The sequence below is a fragment of the Caretta caretta genome, chromosome 25 (genome assembly GCF_965140235.1).
Source record: "Caretta caretta isolate rCarCar2 chromosome 25, rCarCar1.hap1, whole genome shotgun sequence".
NCBI lineage: Eukaryota > Metazoa > Chordata > Testudines > Cheloniidae > Caretta > Caretta caretta.
Genome location: NC_134230.1, coordinates 4652139 through 4668431, shown reverse-complemented (window position 1 = coordinate 4668431; position 16293 = coordinate 4652139). Strand labels below are relative to the sequence as shown.

Here is a 16293-nt window from a genome sequence, read left to right as displayed (position 1 = left end):
CAACTACCGATTAAAATCAAATCCTGCCTAGCCTACCTAAAGGTTAATAATGGAGAGTACTATCTCCAGAAAAGTCAGCTGAAGATACAGAATCCAGCTACAATAACAGGAGGCCTTGTAAAGTCAAGTTTCATTTTCTGCAGTAAATTGGAGTAGTACCTGAATTCTCCATAATTCTAAGTATCTATTAATGATCACACATGGCCCAGATGTGTTAAGACTGTCACATGGGGGCACACCTTGATAAGCTACTTTTTTCCTTCTCCCACTGATGGTTCCAGGATAGCCTGCTGAAGAAAAGAAGCATTCTGTATAGTGTCTGACAAGGGTCAACTTGACCAGGATTGCAAATAGGGTTGCCAATTTCAGTTGAACATATTCCTGGAGGTTTCATCATATGACAATCTTTTATTAAAGATTGAGCTTTAATTCCTGAGACTCCAGGACAATCCAGGAGGGTTGGCAACCCTAACTGTAAACCTAACAGAAGTTTAAACTACCTCCAGCCAAACACATTTTGCTAGAGTATAAATTATTATTTTCTATTATCTAAAACTGTGTATTGTGCCAATTTTTTAAAAATTCTTTACAGTACACTTAAAATAAAGCCTTGCTCTTCTGCCCCTCCCCTCCTGCCCAAAAGACATGCACACAGGCAAAATTCCCATCAACTTTAATAGGAATTCTTCCTGAGTAATCTTAATAAAGAATTGCCAGGTTTGGCATGTAATCAAGGAATCCACTTAACCGGGGTGTTTCTTTGAGTGGTAGTTTGGTTTCTAAGCCCAGTGGTAGTTAATGGCAAATGCTGTCAACCGCTGCTCAATGACAATGCTGTTTTAACTAAAATTGCGATGATGGGTGTCAGCTAAAATGCTGCCTTTGTGAATCTTGGGCAACTTCTGTTGAATAAGATGACTGTTTAATTGGAAACCAGGTTATCCCAATAAGCATATTACACAATGTAACAATTACAAAGAAATTCAAAGTTGCCATCTTGAGTTTTTTGGTAACATGGGGCCAAGTTATGCTTTTGTTACTTACGCATGCAGTTCCACAGACTTCACCTAAAGGATCTGCACAAATAGAGCAAGCAGGATTTGACCCTCAGTTTCCAACAAAGTCTGGAGACTTTCACGGCTGTTTTAAAGTTAAGTTACCTTACATATATTTTGGCCATTTAACATTTTATATGTATAATACATACACTAATATTTAATAACTTGTACAAGTTGCCTTAAAACAGTAAGTCCCCAACTTTTTGCATATACTAATCTGTCCACTAACACTTACTATGCCATTACATAGGTGTACTGAATTTACTGCTGGGAAATAAAATGGGAGCAATCACTAACACCAAATCTCCCCTCCCAAAACCATTCATAATTCTGGAGGTATCACAAAAGTGACAGGTACTTCTAAAAATAATATTCATTAGGAGGTTAAATATAATTGAGCTACCTAGCACTGGAAGAAATTACTGGAGTTTAACTTTAATAATCTCTACTTTGGCTACAAATCTATTAAACAACTTCATTTATCCTTAACTAATAGAGTCAATCCTTAACTCATGTTTCTTGAGCAGGTAAGAATTGTGACAAAGGCCAAAACTGAAGTTTTACCACAAACCTAAGGAAAATTACCTTTCTGTAAAGATGTAGTTCACTATTCATGTCTTAATATTCTGGGAGTTTTTACAGATTAGATTACATATAAAATGACAGTCAGATAGCGATAAGAACTAACTTTTGGGAAGAATTAACAACATTTATTTGATTGGAGAACGTGAAACTTGAAAACAGTAGATCTGTAGAAAAGACAGATTTTTAAATTTGAATTGTGGCAGACTTTAAATTGGAACCACTTTAAATAGTACCAAGTTGTCAGCCAGGGTGACAGGTTTCTCTAGCTCTCTACTTACAGAACAAATACAGGACTGGAATGTAAATAAAGCACAGCAGGGGAGGAGGTGACCAGCCCTCTGTGGAGAAAGAAGTGGTTCGGGACTATTTAGAAAAGCTGGACGAGCACAAGTCCATGGGGCCGGATGCGCTGCATCCAAGAGTGCTAAAGGAGTTGGCAGATCTGATTGCAGAGCCATTGGCCATTATCTTTGAAAAGTCATGGCGATCAGGGAAGGTTCCGGACGACTGGAGAAAGGTTAATGTAGTGCCCATCTTTAAAAAAGGGAAGGAGGAGGATCCGGGTAACTACAGGACAGTCAGCCTCACCTCAGTCCCTGGAAAAATTATGGAGCAGGTCCTCAAGGAATCAATTCTGAAGCACTTAGAGGAGAGGAAAGTGATCAGGAACAGTCACCATGGATTCACTGACTAATCTAATTGCCTTCTATGACGAGATAACTGGCTCTGTGGATGAGGGGAACACGGTGGACGTGTTATTCCTTGACTTTAGCAAAGCTTTTGACACAGTCTCCCACAGTATTCTTGCCAGCAAGTTAAAGTAGTATGGGCTGGATGAATGGACTATAAGGTAGAGAAACAGCCGTGTTAGTCTGTATTCGCAAAAAGAAAAAGAGTACTTGTGGCACCTTAGAGACTAACCAATTTATTTGAGCATGAGCTTTCGTGAGCTACAGCTCACTTCATCGGATGCATACTGTGGAAACTGCAGAAGACATTATATACACACAGAGACCATGAAACAATACCTCCTCCCACCCCACTGTCCTGCTGGTAATAGCTTATCTAAAGTGATCATCAAGTTGGGCCATTTCCAGCACAAATCCAGGTTTTCTCACCCTCCGCCCCCCCACACACAAACTCACTCTCCTGCTGGTAACAGCCCATCCAAAGTGACCACTCTCTTCACAATGTGTATGATAATCAAGGTGGGCCATTTCCTGCACAAAACCAGGCTCTCTCACCCCCCCACCCCCATACACACACAAACTCACTCTCCTGCTGGTAATAGCTCATCCAAACTGACCACTCTCCAAGTTTAACCAGAACGTCTGGGGAGGGTGGGGGGGTTTGTAGGAAAAAACAAGGGGAAATAGGCTACCTTGCATAATGACTTAGCCACTCCCAGTCTCTATTTAAGCCTAAATTAATAGTATCCAATTTGCAAATGAATTCCAATTCAGCAGTTTCTCGCTGGAGTCTGGATTTCAAGTTTTTTTGTTTTAAGATAGCGACCTTCATGTCTGTGATTGCGTGACCAGAGAGACTGAAGTGTTCTCCGACTGGTTTATGAATGTTATAATTCTTGACATCTGATTTGTGTCCATTTATTCTTTTACGTAGAGACTGTCCAGTTTGACCAATGTACATGGCAGAGGGGCATTGCTGGCACATGATGGCATATATCACACTGGTGGATGTGCAGGTGAACGAGCCTCTGATAGTGTGGCTGATGTTATTAGGCCCTGTGATGGTGTCCCCTGAATAGATATGTGGGCACAGTTGGCAACGGGCTTTGTTGCAAGGATAAGTTCCTGGGTTAGTGGTTCTGTTGTGTGGTATGTGGTTGTTGGTGAGTATTTGCTTCAGGTTGCGGGGCTGTCTGTAGGCAAGGACTGGCCTGTCTCCCAAGAGTTTCCTAATGTCTCCCAATGTCCAGTTTACATTGGTCAAACTGGACAGTCTCTACGTAAAAGAATAAATGGACACAAATCAGATGTCAAGAATTATAACATTCATAAACCAGTCGGAGAACACTTCAATCTCTCTGGTCACGCAATCACAGACATGAAGGTCGCTATCTTAAAACAAAAAAACTTCAAATCCAGACTCCAGCGAGAAACTGCTGAATTGGAATTCATTTGCAAATTGGATACTATTAATTTAGGCTTAAATAGAGACTGGGAGTGGCTAAGTCATTATGCAAGGTAGCCTATTTCCCCTTGTTTTTTCCTACACCCCCCCCCCCCCCCCAAGACGTTCTGGTTAAACTTGGATTTAAACTTGGAGAGTGGTCAGTTTGGATGAGTTATTGCCAGCAGGAGAGTGAGTTTCTGTGTGTGTGTGTGTGTCTCCCCCCGGGAAGGGGGGGGGGGGGGGGGGTGAGAAAGCCTGGATTTGTGCAGGAAATGGCCCACCTTGATTATCATGCACATTGTAGGGAGAGTGGTCACTTTGGATAAGCTATTACCAGCAGGAGAGTGAGTTTGTGTGTGTGGTTTTTGGAGGGGGGTGAGGGAGTGAGAGAACCTGGATTTGTGCAGGAAATGGCCCACCTTGATTATCATACACATTGTGAAGAGAGTGGTCACTTTGGATGGGCTACTACCAGCAGGAGAGTGAGTTTGTGTGTGTGGGGGGGGGGGGGGGCGGAGGGTGAGAAAACCTGGATTTGTGCTGGAAATGGCCCAACTTGATGATCACTTTAGATAAGCTATTACCAGCAGGACAGTGGGGTGGGAGGAGGTATTGTTTCATGGTCTCTGTGTGTATATAATGTCTTCTGCAGTTTCCACAGTATGCATCCGATGAAGTGAGCTGTAGCTCATGAAAGCTCATGCTCAAATAAATTGGTTAGTCTCTAAGGTGCCACAAGTACTCCTTTTCTTTATAAGGTAGAGAGAAAGCCGGCTAGATTGTCGGGCTCAACGGGTAGTGATCAATGGCTCCATGTCTAGTTGGCAGCCGGTAACAAGTGGAGTGCCCCAAGGGTTGGTCCTTGAGCCGGTTTTGTTCAATATCTTCATTAATGATCTGGAGGATGGTGTGGATTGCACCCTCAGCAAGTTTGCAGATGACACTAAACTGGAAGAGATGTAGATATGTTGGAGGGTAGGGATAGAATACAGAGGGCACTAGACAAATTAGAGGATTGGGCCAAAAAAAAATCTGATGAGGTTCAACAAGGACAAGTGTAGAGTCCTCCACTTAGCAAGGAAGAATGCACCGCTACAGACTAGGGACGGAATGGCTAGGCAGCAGTTCTGCAGAAAAGGACCCAGGGGTTACAGTGGACGAGAAGCTGGATAGAAATCAACAGTGTGCCCTTGTTACCAAGAAGGCCAATGGCATTTTGGAATGTATAAGTAGAGGCACTGCCAGCAGATCGAGGGACATGACTCTATTTGACATTGGTGAGGCCTCATCTGGAGTAGTGTGTCCACTTTTGGGCCCCACACTACAAGAAGGATGTGGAAAAATTGGAAAACATCCAGCGGAGGGCAACAAAAATGATTAGGGGTCTGGAACACATGACTTATGAGGAGAGGCTGAGGGAACTGGGATTGTTTAGTCTGCGGAAGAGAAGAATGAGGGGGGATTTGATAGCTGCTTTCAGCTACCTGAAAGGGGGTTCCAAAGAGGATGCATCTAGACTGTTCTCAGTGGTACCAGATGACAGAACGAGGAGTAAGGGTCTCAAGTTGCAGTGGGGGAGGTTTAGGTTGGATATTAGGAAAAACTTTTTCACTAGGAGGGTAGTGAAACGCTGGAATGCATTACCTAGGGAGGTGGTGGAATCTCCTTCCTTAGAAGCTTTTAAGATCAGGCTTGACAAAGCCCTGGCTGGGATGATTTAGTTGGGGATTGGTCCTGCTTTGAGCAGGGGGTTGGACTAGATGACCTTCTGAGGTCCCTTCCAACCCTGATATTCTAGGATACTGGCAGCAGAGAAATCCAAGCTTTTCCCACCAAATCCTGTGCCAACATGGTTCAACACTGAACTGGATAAAGCACCTTTAGGAGTAAATCTTCACGATATCTCTGCTTACACTTCCATGAGGAGTATCATTTATGGCTGGAAATGGACTGAGAAAACATTTCGCATATAATTTGGTAACATCTTTCACTCACTATTGACCTGCACTGGATTCAAAACAGACATGAGGGTAGGTTTCACATCTTGACAAAATAATTTTTAGTAGCAACTAACTAAAATACTGGAAGGTTTTCTGTTTGAACCTAGCTTAATGGATCACGGAATTCATTCGAAAAACCGTGTCAGTCTCTCTTTCCAAGTTGAAGAATGTTAAGTGCATTTAAAATGCAAAATGCTCTGAGGTCACTGAGTTACACAGCTGACAGCAACGTTTTTCCATTTCCCCAAACTTAAATTTAATGATGAGCAATTAACCAAGAAATCAATCAGTAGTTGTATGTAATATGTTAAATTTTAGCACTAACTTGAACCATGTTTTTTTCCTTTTAACTTTCCTTTTCATTTTGTTATTCTCTTTTCTTGCTTTCATTTCTATTTCTACATAGTAATAAGGTCTGCCCCTTTTTCCCATCTGTCTTTGTTTAAGATTCTGCTTTGAAATTGTTCTAGATTTCCCCCACTTTCTGTCCCTCCTGCTTTCCTCCCACTAACCTATAATCTGTGTCTTCCCACATTTTTTCCTTGAATTTCAAACCCTAATGACAACTATCTAGTATCTCACCTTAACTTCAGAAGAGTAACACCATATACAAATTACTGAAATATTAGTCAGGATGACCATATGCCATAAAATGAGTACATACACAGTGATAGCTCCTTACCTTCTGTGCTTTATCCTTCTGAAACACAAAGACGGGTGGAGCAATGGCAGGTTTTTCTGCAAAAAAAGAAATTGTTTTTTCCAACAGCATTAAATATTACAAAGTTATGCTCTGTGATGTTTTTCACAGAAAAAGAATGAATTCTGAAAATGTTCACCTCACAATTCAGGGCAACTGCACTTGTATACCCCTCTCTGGTCCCCTCAAGGGCGCACACACACCAGGCTCCTCAGCTGTCACCTATCTTGGGTAGAGGGCCGCATCCCTCTCCCCTCTAATTGGGTTTTTTCCAGGCTGTACAGTTCCCTGCCTAACTGATATTCCCAGCAATCCGACTGCCAAAACTGCCAACAACTGCGCTTTGCTTTCTCTTCAAAGGTTAGGAATAATGTAATTGCCGGCAGTTATGAGTTACAAATAGCTCTTTATAAGCAAGCACATTTATTCTTATGGTGAAACCATTATAGTGAAAATATTTTAGAGATGATAAAAGAACCTAAATACTTGCTAATAAGCTTATCAGAGCTCACCTCCAAACTTCAGCAAGAGCTCTGGCAGCAATGGGTTTGTGTGTGGTTACAAATTCATAAACAGCCTTAGCTCAGAATAAACACAACCATGCACAGGTTAATGTTTCCTTTACAGCCTGGGCCTTGGATCTTGAGATTCCACCAACGAATTATCAGTAGAAAATAGTTCCCTCCTCGGGGCGTAGATACAAAAAGAAGGGCTTTTGCATAACCAGAGTTGGGAATTTGCTCTCACCTTCCCATAGAGATTCCCTAGGCAAACCAGTTAACATTGTTTGTCCAAACATCCATTCTTGTCTGGCCCATTGTTCAGACAGTCCTTTGAAGTTCACAACACCTCCCAGGAATCATTACTTTTGCATTTAATAAAATGGACTCCAGATACTAGTTCAGTAAGGTTTTTCAAGAATATTACAGGAAATTGCCGTATGTGTCCCAGTTCAAGTATTAGTTACACTAGTTATAACTAAGGTGAGATTTGCAAAAGTGCCTAATGGCAGATCTACAGGGATGCAATTTTTTTTTTTTACTTTATTTTTTTTTTTACATTTCAGTGCCAGTAAAAGCCCTAATGTAGCTGCAGTTATACTGGCATAGGAGTGCTTTTGCTATATATACTCCTGGGAGGGGATCCTGTGGGACTCTACGCCTGCAGAAAATGCCACGCACACAAGCCCCTTCTCCCCCGTCCACCCAGTATTTCTACATTTCCCTGCAGAAAACGGCAGGGAAGCAAAGGGAAGCCACGCAAGGGGGAGCGGCGACCATGTGTGTAGTTTTTGTGCCGGACTGCCCCCCAAACAGAAGCACGGCATGAGGGAGCACACAGGGTTACATGCCACTGCCCCCACCCCTCATTTCTGCAAATGCACAACTGCCCTGCTGAAGGAGTCTGTGTCAGGCTCCGCTGACTCTGTAGCTGAATGCAGCCTCTTCGGTCCTAGTCCCAGTTGTGCTCCCCTTCTGTGTGCTGGGAGCCTTCAATTTTCCATGGAACACTGAGTGCCCATGGCAGGGGGGAAGGAAGAGGGGTGGAATAGGGGAGGGGGAAGGGAATGTGGGAGTGAGCAGAGAGGGGTGGAGAAGAATAGGGGAATCGCAGGGGGAAGTGGGAGCCCAGCATGCAGCATCCCCTCACCAGTGGCTGGGGCTCTCCCATTAAGCAAGCCCATTGTACCCTCACCCTGACAAGTCCTACCCCCTTACACCTGGACCCCACCGACAAGCCCTCCACACCCAGACCCATAAAGCCCCACTCCCCCAGCACCCAGACCCCCCCATCCCCAAGGCTCCCCGCTCAGCCCAACCACCATTACCTGGATCCCCTGCAGCGTCCCATTGCCCCTGTGCATCCAGCTCTCCCACTGAGCCGCCCGCACCCAGACTGCAGCACTCAGAAACCTTTCACCCCACGTCTGGATCCCCCCACACTAAGTCCCTCCACACTTGGCTGGGCAGGTTCAGCCCAGCAGGAGCAGCACCTGGTGCACCTAGCACAGAGGGGCAAGGTGCCGAGGTGTTTCTGTGGCAGGCCCAGCCCTTGCACTGTGTCAGGGTCAGGTGCAGCCTCGCTGCCGAGTCCCTGTACGGAGAGAGGTGGGGGCTTCAGGGTGATCTCCCACCTCAGTGCAGCCACAGTGCAGCCAGTGGACTGTGCTCCCCACTGCCACGCTGGAGCCACATTTATTTATTGACAAATAAAATTTGCAGAATTTTAATGTGTGCGCATAATTTTTTTTGCACAGAATTTTTTGGCCCATAATTCCCTCAGGGAACTGGCATAACCAAAACTAGAAAAAGCACTATACTAGGAAGTTTTGCCAGTATAGTTATACCTGTACATCCGTATCACCAAACCTTTTCTAGACTAAGCCTAAGAGATTTACACACACAAGCCCCAGCGATTTACACACACAAGCCCCACTTGCAATGACACTTATGCTTCTAAGCGATTTAGGAACTTTGAGTAGCAAACAAGGGAGTGTTGCGAGGGAGTTCTCCAGGTGAAGAAGGATTACATGACCTTGGGCGTGAGTTTGTTGTCTGTTAGGCTGCTGCATGCCTGCTGCTTGCTTTGTGCATGCTTCATTAAAAAAGTTATAGCATGGACTGTTTAGGGGGCTGTGAGTTCAGCATAGCAACCAGCCAGGCAAGGCTTTGTAACCATGCTTTAGCCTGCCATCCTTTGATCCTTAATCCCTTTAGGATCCCCTAACAAGAGGCAGGGCTACTCAGAAAGAAGGCGGGGTGGGGGGGGGCATTAATAAGGCAGCTCGTACAAGACCAGAGGAGCTAGTGAACAGGAGCAGCAAACAGGAAAGTTTAAAAAGGGAGCACAAGAGCCAGATACACCAAACATTATCTAAACTCAGGCCAATAAACACCCTGTTTCCCCCACAAAAAAGACACTCTGAAATAGTAAATAGAATGCAGGCACAAGTACAGCAACAGAGTGAGGGCTATCCAGTTTATAGTACTGAACAGAAAGGATGGGCTCCACCTTAATATAAACAGAACCAGACTGCTGCGTATAAAATTAAAAAGGTAGCAGAGGAATTTTTAAACTAAGGGCTGGGGGAAAGCAACAGGTGCAGAGAAGCACATGGTTCAGACCAACACATCCCTTCACAGAGGATCTATTAGCAGGGATACTAGTCTATATCCTAATAAAGAGAAGAGGACAGAACTTATTAAAGTACAGGTAGAAACTGAAGAGAAACAGTCAAATGAAAAAGTCCCATTCAATTACATCACATGAAGACAGACAACTAAATATTGACACATTTTTATAAGTGCTTCTATACAAATGCAAGTGTAAATACTAAGATGGGTAACCTTGAGTGCCTGGGATTAAGTGAGGATATTGATATGACAGACACCACAGAAACTTGGTGGAATGAAGATCATCAATGGGACACAATAATATTAGGGTACATAATATATAGGAACAACAGAGTAAGTCATCTTGGAGAAGAGGAGTGGCACTGGCACTGTATGTGAAAGAGTCAAATAGAGTAAAAAAAAATCGTAAAATGATTCAAAAAGTACCATAGAATATCGATGGACAGAAATTTTATGCTTGAATAATAAGAGTATAGCTGTAGAAATATACCAGCAACCAACTGACCAGGGTGGTGATGTTGACTGTCAAATGCTCAGGGAGATTAGTGGCTACAAAAATAGAAAAAACTCAGTAATAATGGGGAATTTCAGCTATCCCATACTGACTGGGTACATGTCACCTCAGGACTGGTTGCAGAGATAAAAATTTGTAGATACCATTAATGACAGCTTCTTGGAAGCAGCTGGTCCTGGAAAGCAGAAGGGGAGAAGCCATTCTTGATTTAGTCCTAACTGGCAAACAGAATATGGTCCAAGAGGTGAATATAGCTGAACGACCCAGTAATGGTGACCATAATGTAATTAAATCAAACATCCTTGTCGGGGGGAAAATACCAAAGAATCCCACGACAGTAGCATTTAACTTCAATAAGGGGAACTACACAAAAATGAAGAAGCTAATTAAATGGAAATGAAAAGAAACAGTCACAAGAGTGCAATGCTTGCAAGCTGTATGGAAAAACTTTTTAAAGACACTACAACAGAGACTCAACATATATAAACACCCCAAATAAAAAAAAAATTAAAAAACACCCCCAAAAAAAACCAGTCAAAGGAACAAAAAAAATTGCCACAGTGGCTAAACAGAACAAAAGAGGCAGCTAGAGGCAAAAATGCAACCTTTAAAAATTGGCAGTCAAATCCTACTCGTGAAAATAGAAAAAAAACATTCTGGCAAGTCAAGAATAAAAGCATAATTAGGCAGACCAAAAAAAAATTGGTAAATTAGATTTAGCAAAAGACAAAAACGAATAGCAAAAAAAAAAAAAAAGTACATCAGAAGCAGGAAGCCTACCAAACAATCAGTGGGGCCCCTTGACGATTGAAGTGCGCCTCTGTACCAGATGACTAAAAGATAGCTAATGTAATGTGGATTTTTTTTTTTTTTAAAGGGCTAAAAAGGTGATCCTGGTAATTACTGGCTGGTAAACCTAACTTCAGTACCAGGCAAACCGGTTCAAAATATAGTAAAGAACAAAATGATCAGACACATAAATGAACACGATATGTTGAGGAAAAGTCACAGCATTTGTAAAGGGAAAGTAATGCCTCCCCAATCTACTGGAATTCTTTGAGGGGGTCAACAAGCATCGTGTCATTTCTGTTGCCCTTTTCTGAACCTTTTCCAATTCCAATATATCTTTTTTGAGATAGGGCAAAATACAATTAGGAAGGCCAAAAAAGAATTTGAGGAACAGTTAGCCAAAGACTCAAAAAGTAATAGCAAATTTCTTTTGAAGTACATCAGAAGCAGGAAGGCTGCTTAAAGTGAGTTTGTGTGTGTGTTTTTTGGACGGGGGTGAGAGGGTGAGAGAACCTGGATTTGTGCAGGAAATGGCCCACCTTGATTATCATGCACATTGTGTAGAGAGTTGTCACTTTGGATGGGCTATTACCAGCAGGAGAGTGAGTTTGTGTGTGGGGGGTGGAGGGTGAGAAAACCTGGATTTGTGCTGGAAATGGCCCAACTTGATGATCACTTTAGATAAGCTATTACCAGCAGGACAGTGGGGTGGGAGGAGGTATTGTTTCATGATCTCTGTGTGTATATAAAGTCTGCTGCAGTTTCCACGGTATGCATCCGATGAAGTGAGCTGTAGCTCACGAAAGCTCATGCTCAAATAAATTGGTTAGTCTCTAAGGTGCCACAAGTACTCCTTTTCTTTTTGCGAATACAGACTAACACGGCTGTTACTCTGAAACTTAACAACCAGTGGGGCCACTGGATGATCGAGGTGCTAAAGGAGCACTCAAGGACAATAAGGCCATTATGGAGAAACTAAATGAATTCTTTGCATCGATCTTCACGGCTGAGGATGTCATGGAGATTCCCAAAACTGAGCCATTCTTTTTAGGTGACAGATCTGGCCAGCCCTCTGTGGAGAAAGAGGTGGTTAGGGACTATTTAGAAAAGCTGGACGTGCACAAGTCCATGGGGCCGGACGAGTTGCATCCGAGAGTGCTAAAGGAACTGGCGGCTGTGATTGCAGAGCCATTGGCCATTATCTTTGAAAACTCGTGGCGAACGGGGGAAGTCCCGGATGACTGGAAAAAGGCTAATGTAGTGCTAATCTTTAAAAAAGGGAAGAAGGAGGATCCTGGGAACTACAGGCCAGTCAGCCTCACTTCAGTCCCTGGAAAAATCATGGAGCAGGTCCTCAAAGAATCAATCCTGAACCGCTTACATGAGAGGAAAGTGATCAGGAACAGTCAGCATGGATTCACCAAGGGAAGGTCATGCCTGACTAATCTAATCGCCTTCTATGATGAGATTACTGGTTCTGTGGATGAAGGGAAAGCAGTGGATGATGTATTGTTTCTTGACTTTAGCAAAGCTTTTGACACGGTCTCCCACAGTATTCTTGTCAGCAAGTTAAAGAAGTACGGGTTGGATGAATGCACTATAAGGTGGGTAGAAAGTTGGCTAGATTGTCGGGCTCAATGGGTAGTGATCAATGGCTCCATGTCTAGTTGGCAGCCGGTATCAAGTGGAGTGCCCCAAGGGTCGGTCCTGGGGCCGGTTTTGTTCAATATCTTCATAAATGATCTGGAGGATGGTGTGGATTGCACTCTCAGCAAATTTGCGGATGATACTAAACTGGGAGGAGTGGTAGATACGCTGGAGGGCAGGGATAGGATACAGAGGGATCTAGACAAATTGGAGGATTGGGCCAAAAGAAATCTGATGAGGTTCAATAAGGATAAGTGCAGGGTCCTGCACTTAGGACAGAAGAACCCAATGCACAGCTACAGACTAGGGACCGAATGGCTAGGCAGCAGTTCTGCAGAAAAGGACCTAGGGGTGTCAGTGGACGAGAAGCTGGATATGAGTCAGCAGTGTGCCCTTGTTGCCAAGGCGGCCAATGGCATTTTGGGATGTATAAGTAGGGGCATTGCCAGCAGATCGAGGGACGTGCTCGTTCCCCTCTATTCGACATTGGTGAGGCCTCATCTGGAGTACTGTGTCCAGATTTGGGCCCCACACTACAAGAAGGATGTGGATAAATTGGAAAGAGTCCAGCGAAGGGCAACAAAAATGATTAGGGGTTTGGAACACATGACTTATGAGGAGAGGCTGAGGGAACTGGGATTGTTTAGTCTGCGGAAGAGAAGAATGAGGGGGGATTTGATAGCTGCTTTCAACTACCTGAGAGGTGGTTCCAGAGAGGATGGTTCTAGACTATTCTCAGTGGTAGAAGAGGACAGGACAAGGAGTAATGGTCTCAAGTTGCAGTGGGGGAGGTTTAGGTTGGATATTAGGAAAAACTTTTTCACTAGGAGGGTGGTGAAGCACTGGAATCCGTTGCCTAGGGAGGTGGTGGAATCTCCTTCCTTAGAAGTTTTTAAGGTCAGGCTTGACAAAGCCGTGGCTGGGATGATTTAATTGGGGATTGGTCCTGCTTTTGAGCAGGGGTTGGACTAGATGACCTCCTAAGGTCCCTTCCAACCCTGATATTCTATGATTCTATGAATTGTCCCAGATTGAGGTATCATTAGAGGTGGTTTTGGAACAAATTGATAAATTAAACACCGATAAGTCACCAAGACCAGGTGGTATTCACCCAAGAGTTCTGAAGGAACTCAAATGTGAAACTGCAGAACTACTAGGGGTCACCAAATGAAATTAATAGGCAGCAGGTTTAAAACAAATAAAAGTAGTTCTTCACACAACGCACAGTCAACCTGTGGAACGCCCTGCCAGAGAATGTTGTGAAGACCAAGACCATAACAGGATTAAAAAAAGAACTAGGTAAATTCATGGAGGATAGGTCCATCAATGGCTATTAGCCAGGATGAGCAGGAATGGTGTCCCTAGGCTCACAGAATATCAGGGTTGGAAGGGACCTCAGGAGGTCATCTAGTCCAACCCCCTGCTCAAAGCAGGACCAATCCCCAATAAATGATCCCAGCCAGGGCTTTGTCAAGCCTGACCTTAAAAACCTTTAAAGAAGGAGATTCCACCACCTTCCTAGGTAACCTATTCCAGTGCTTCACCACCTTCCTAGTGAAAAAGTTTTTCCTAATATCCAACCTAAACCTCCCCCACTGGAACTTGAGACCATTACTCCTTGTTCTGTCAAGCCTCTGTTTACCAGAAACTAGGAATGAGCGACAGGGGATGGATCACTTGATTACCTGTTCTGTTCATTCCCTCTGAGACACCTGACACTGGCCACTGTCGGAAGACAGGATACTGGGCTAGATGGACCTTTGGTCTGACCCAGTAGGGCCAGTCTTATGTTCTTATGCTGTGAAGGCCCAAAACTGGGTTAAAAAAAGAATTAGATCAATTCATGGAGAATAGTTCCATCAATGGCTATTAGCCAAGATGGTCAGGTATGCAGTCCCGTGCTCTGGAAGTCTTTAAGCCTCTGACTGCCAGAAGCTGGGACTGGACATGGGATGGATGACTTGATCAATGTCCTGTTCTGTTCATTCCCTCTGGAGGCATCAGCCACTGTCAGAAGACATGACACTAGGTTAGATGGACCATTGGTGTGATTCAGTTTGGCAGTAGTGCCCAAACTTTTCCTCTCACTCCCTCCCCTTACCAGTAATGGAATGTGCCCGGGCCCTCCCAGGCAGGGAGCAGAACCACAGCCAGGCCTGGCACCGAGAGTGGCGGCCAGGACCACAAGCTGGAAGCAGGGCTGCGGGTGTGGGCCAGGAGCGGAGCTAAGGCCGCAGCTGCAGCCAGGGCTGGAGCAGAACTGGAGGGTGTGCCCTCCCCAGGCCCCAGTGGGGGCTAGTTCGGGCCCCAACCCCACAGTTTGGGGACCACTGCAGTATGGGCATTCTAATGTTCAGGAGAGTTTAAAAATCCCAACCCAAGACACCCCTGCGAAGCCTTTTTGATAACTGCAGTCAAACAATTCCACATTTTGTCATCTCTTGCCAAATATATAACCGTAAATTTTGGTGTTCTAATGTTTAACTCTGTGGATACATTGTCACTGATTTAGGGTGAACTTTAAATTTTCTGAGCTCCTAGTAGCCACGATGAAAAATACCTGTGTGCTGCCATATGTTTTGAAATTTCAGGGGACCAAGTAGTTTACTGGGCACTGTACTTCATTTAACAACATCAACTTTCTAATAATCTTCAAGTGTAACTCACTAGGAGCTTGTCTACACTGGCAAGTTTTGTTGATGAAAGTAATGTCAACAAGGAAAAAAAATCGATAAAAGCAAAGTCGCCAAAGCGTGTTTACATTTGCTCCCTCTGTCGACAGATTGTGTCCACATTTGAGGCACCTCTGTTGACAGCGAGAGCAATGACTGTGGGTATGCATCCCACAGTGCCTGGTGACATCATCCGTCGCTAGCTGTTGTGGGAATGCGGAAATGGAGCACGGCGCATCCTGAGATGTGCAAAATGTACTGTCATACACCGCTTTGTGTCCCACCCCTCCAAAGGTCTCTGGCTTTCTTTCGCACGGTTTTTCCAGCTGTCATTCTTTTATAGTGCGCGCCAGCATCTGCAGTGAGAGAGGATGGATCCTGCACTTCTCTCCTATGAGCTGTTAGCTGTCGTGAGGAATAGCACATGGTAGCACAGTTACTCGCAGAGTTACTCGCGAAGTTAGCAGAGGATGAATCGCAGGTACCCGAGTGTAATGAGGACGGCAGCAACTTATCAATGCTTTGTGCATTCGCAGAGCAGCTGCAAACGATAGAGCGTTGCTTTTGGGCTAGGGAAACAAGCACTGATTGGTGGGATCGCATTGTCATGCAGGTGTGGGACAACAACCAGTGGGTACAGAACTTTAGGATGCATAAAGCAACTTTCATGGAGCTATGTGCTGAGCTGGCCCCTGACCTGCAGCTCAAGGACACCAGATTGAGAGCTGCCCTTCCAGTAGAGCAGCGTGTTGCAATCACTGTGTGGAAGCTGGCAAATCCAGACTACCACTGGCCAGTCACAAATCAATTTGGAGTGGGAAAGTCCACTGTTGGGGCTGTATTACTCCAAGTGTGCAGGGCAACAAATTGCATCCTGCTGCATAGGACCGTAACTCTGGGAAATGTGCATGACATAGTGGATGGCTTTCCCTAACTGTAGCAGGGCCACTGATGGCACACACATTCCAATTTGAGAGCCAGACCACCTTGAATCTGAATACATCAGTAGGAAGGGATATTCTCCATGGTGTTGCAGGTGCTTGGAGATCACCAGAGGC

General features: G+C 44.4%; 1 protein-coding gene across 7 annotated transcripts in view; it reads right to left on the bottom strand.

Moving 5' to 3' along the window:
- Positions 1-16293, bottom strand: part of RANBP3 (RAN binding protein 3) — a 174962-nt gene that overhangs the window by 130989 nt on the left and 27680 nt on the right. For 6 of the 7 annotated variants that reach the window (XM_075123100.1, XM_048830695.2, XM_048830697.2 and 3 more), the window contains exon 2: positions 6462-6517. The exons of the other annotated variant lie outside the window; for it this stretch is intronic. In XM_075123100.1, the coding sequence (XP_074979201.1) occupies positions 6462-6517 (56 nt within the window). The remainder of the gene's footprint in view (positions 1-6461; positions 6518-16293) is intronic. 7 annotated transcript variants of the gene reach the window in all.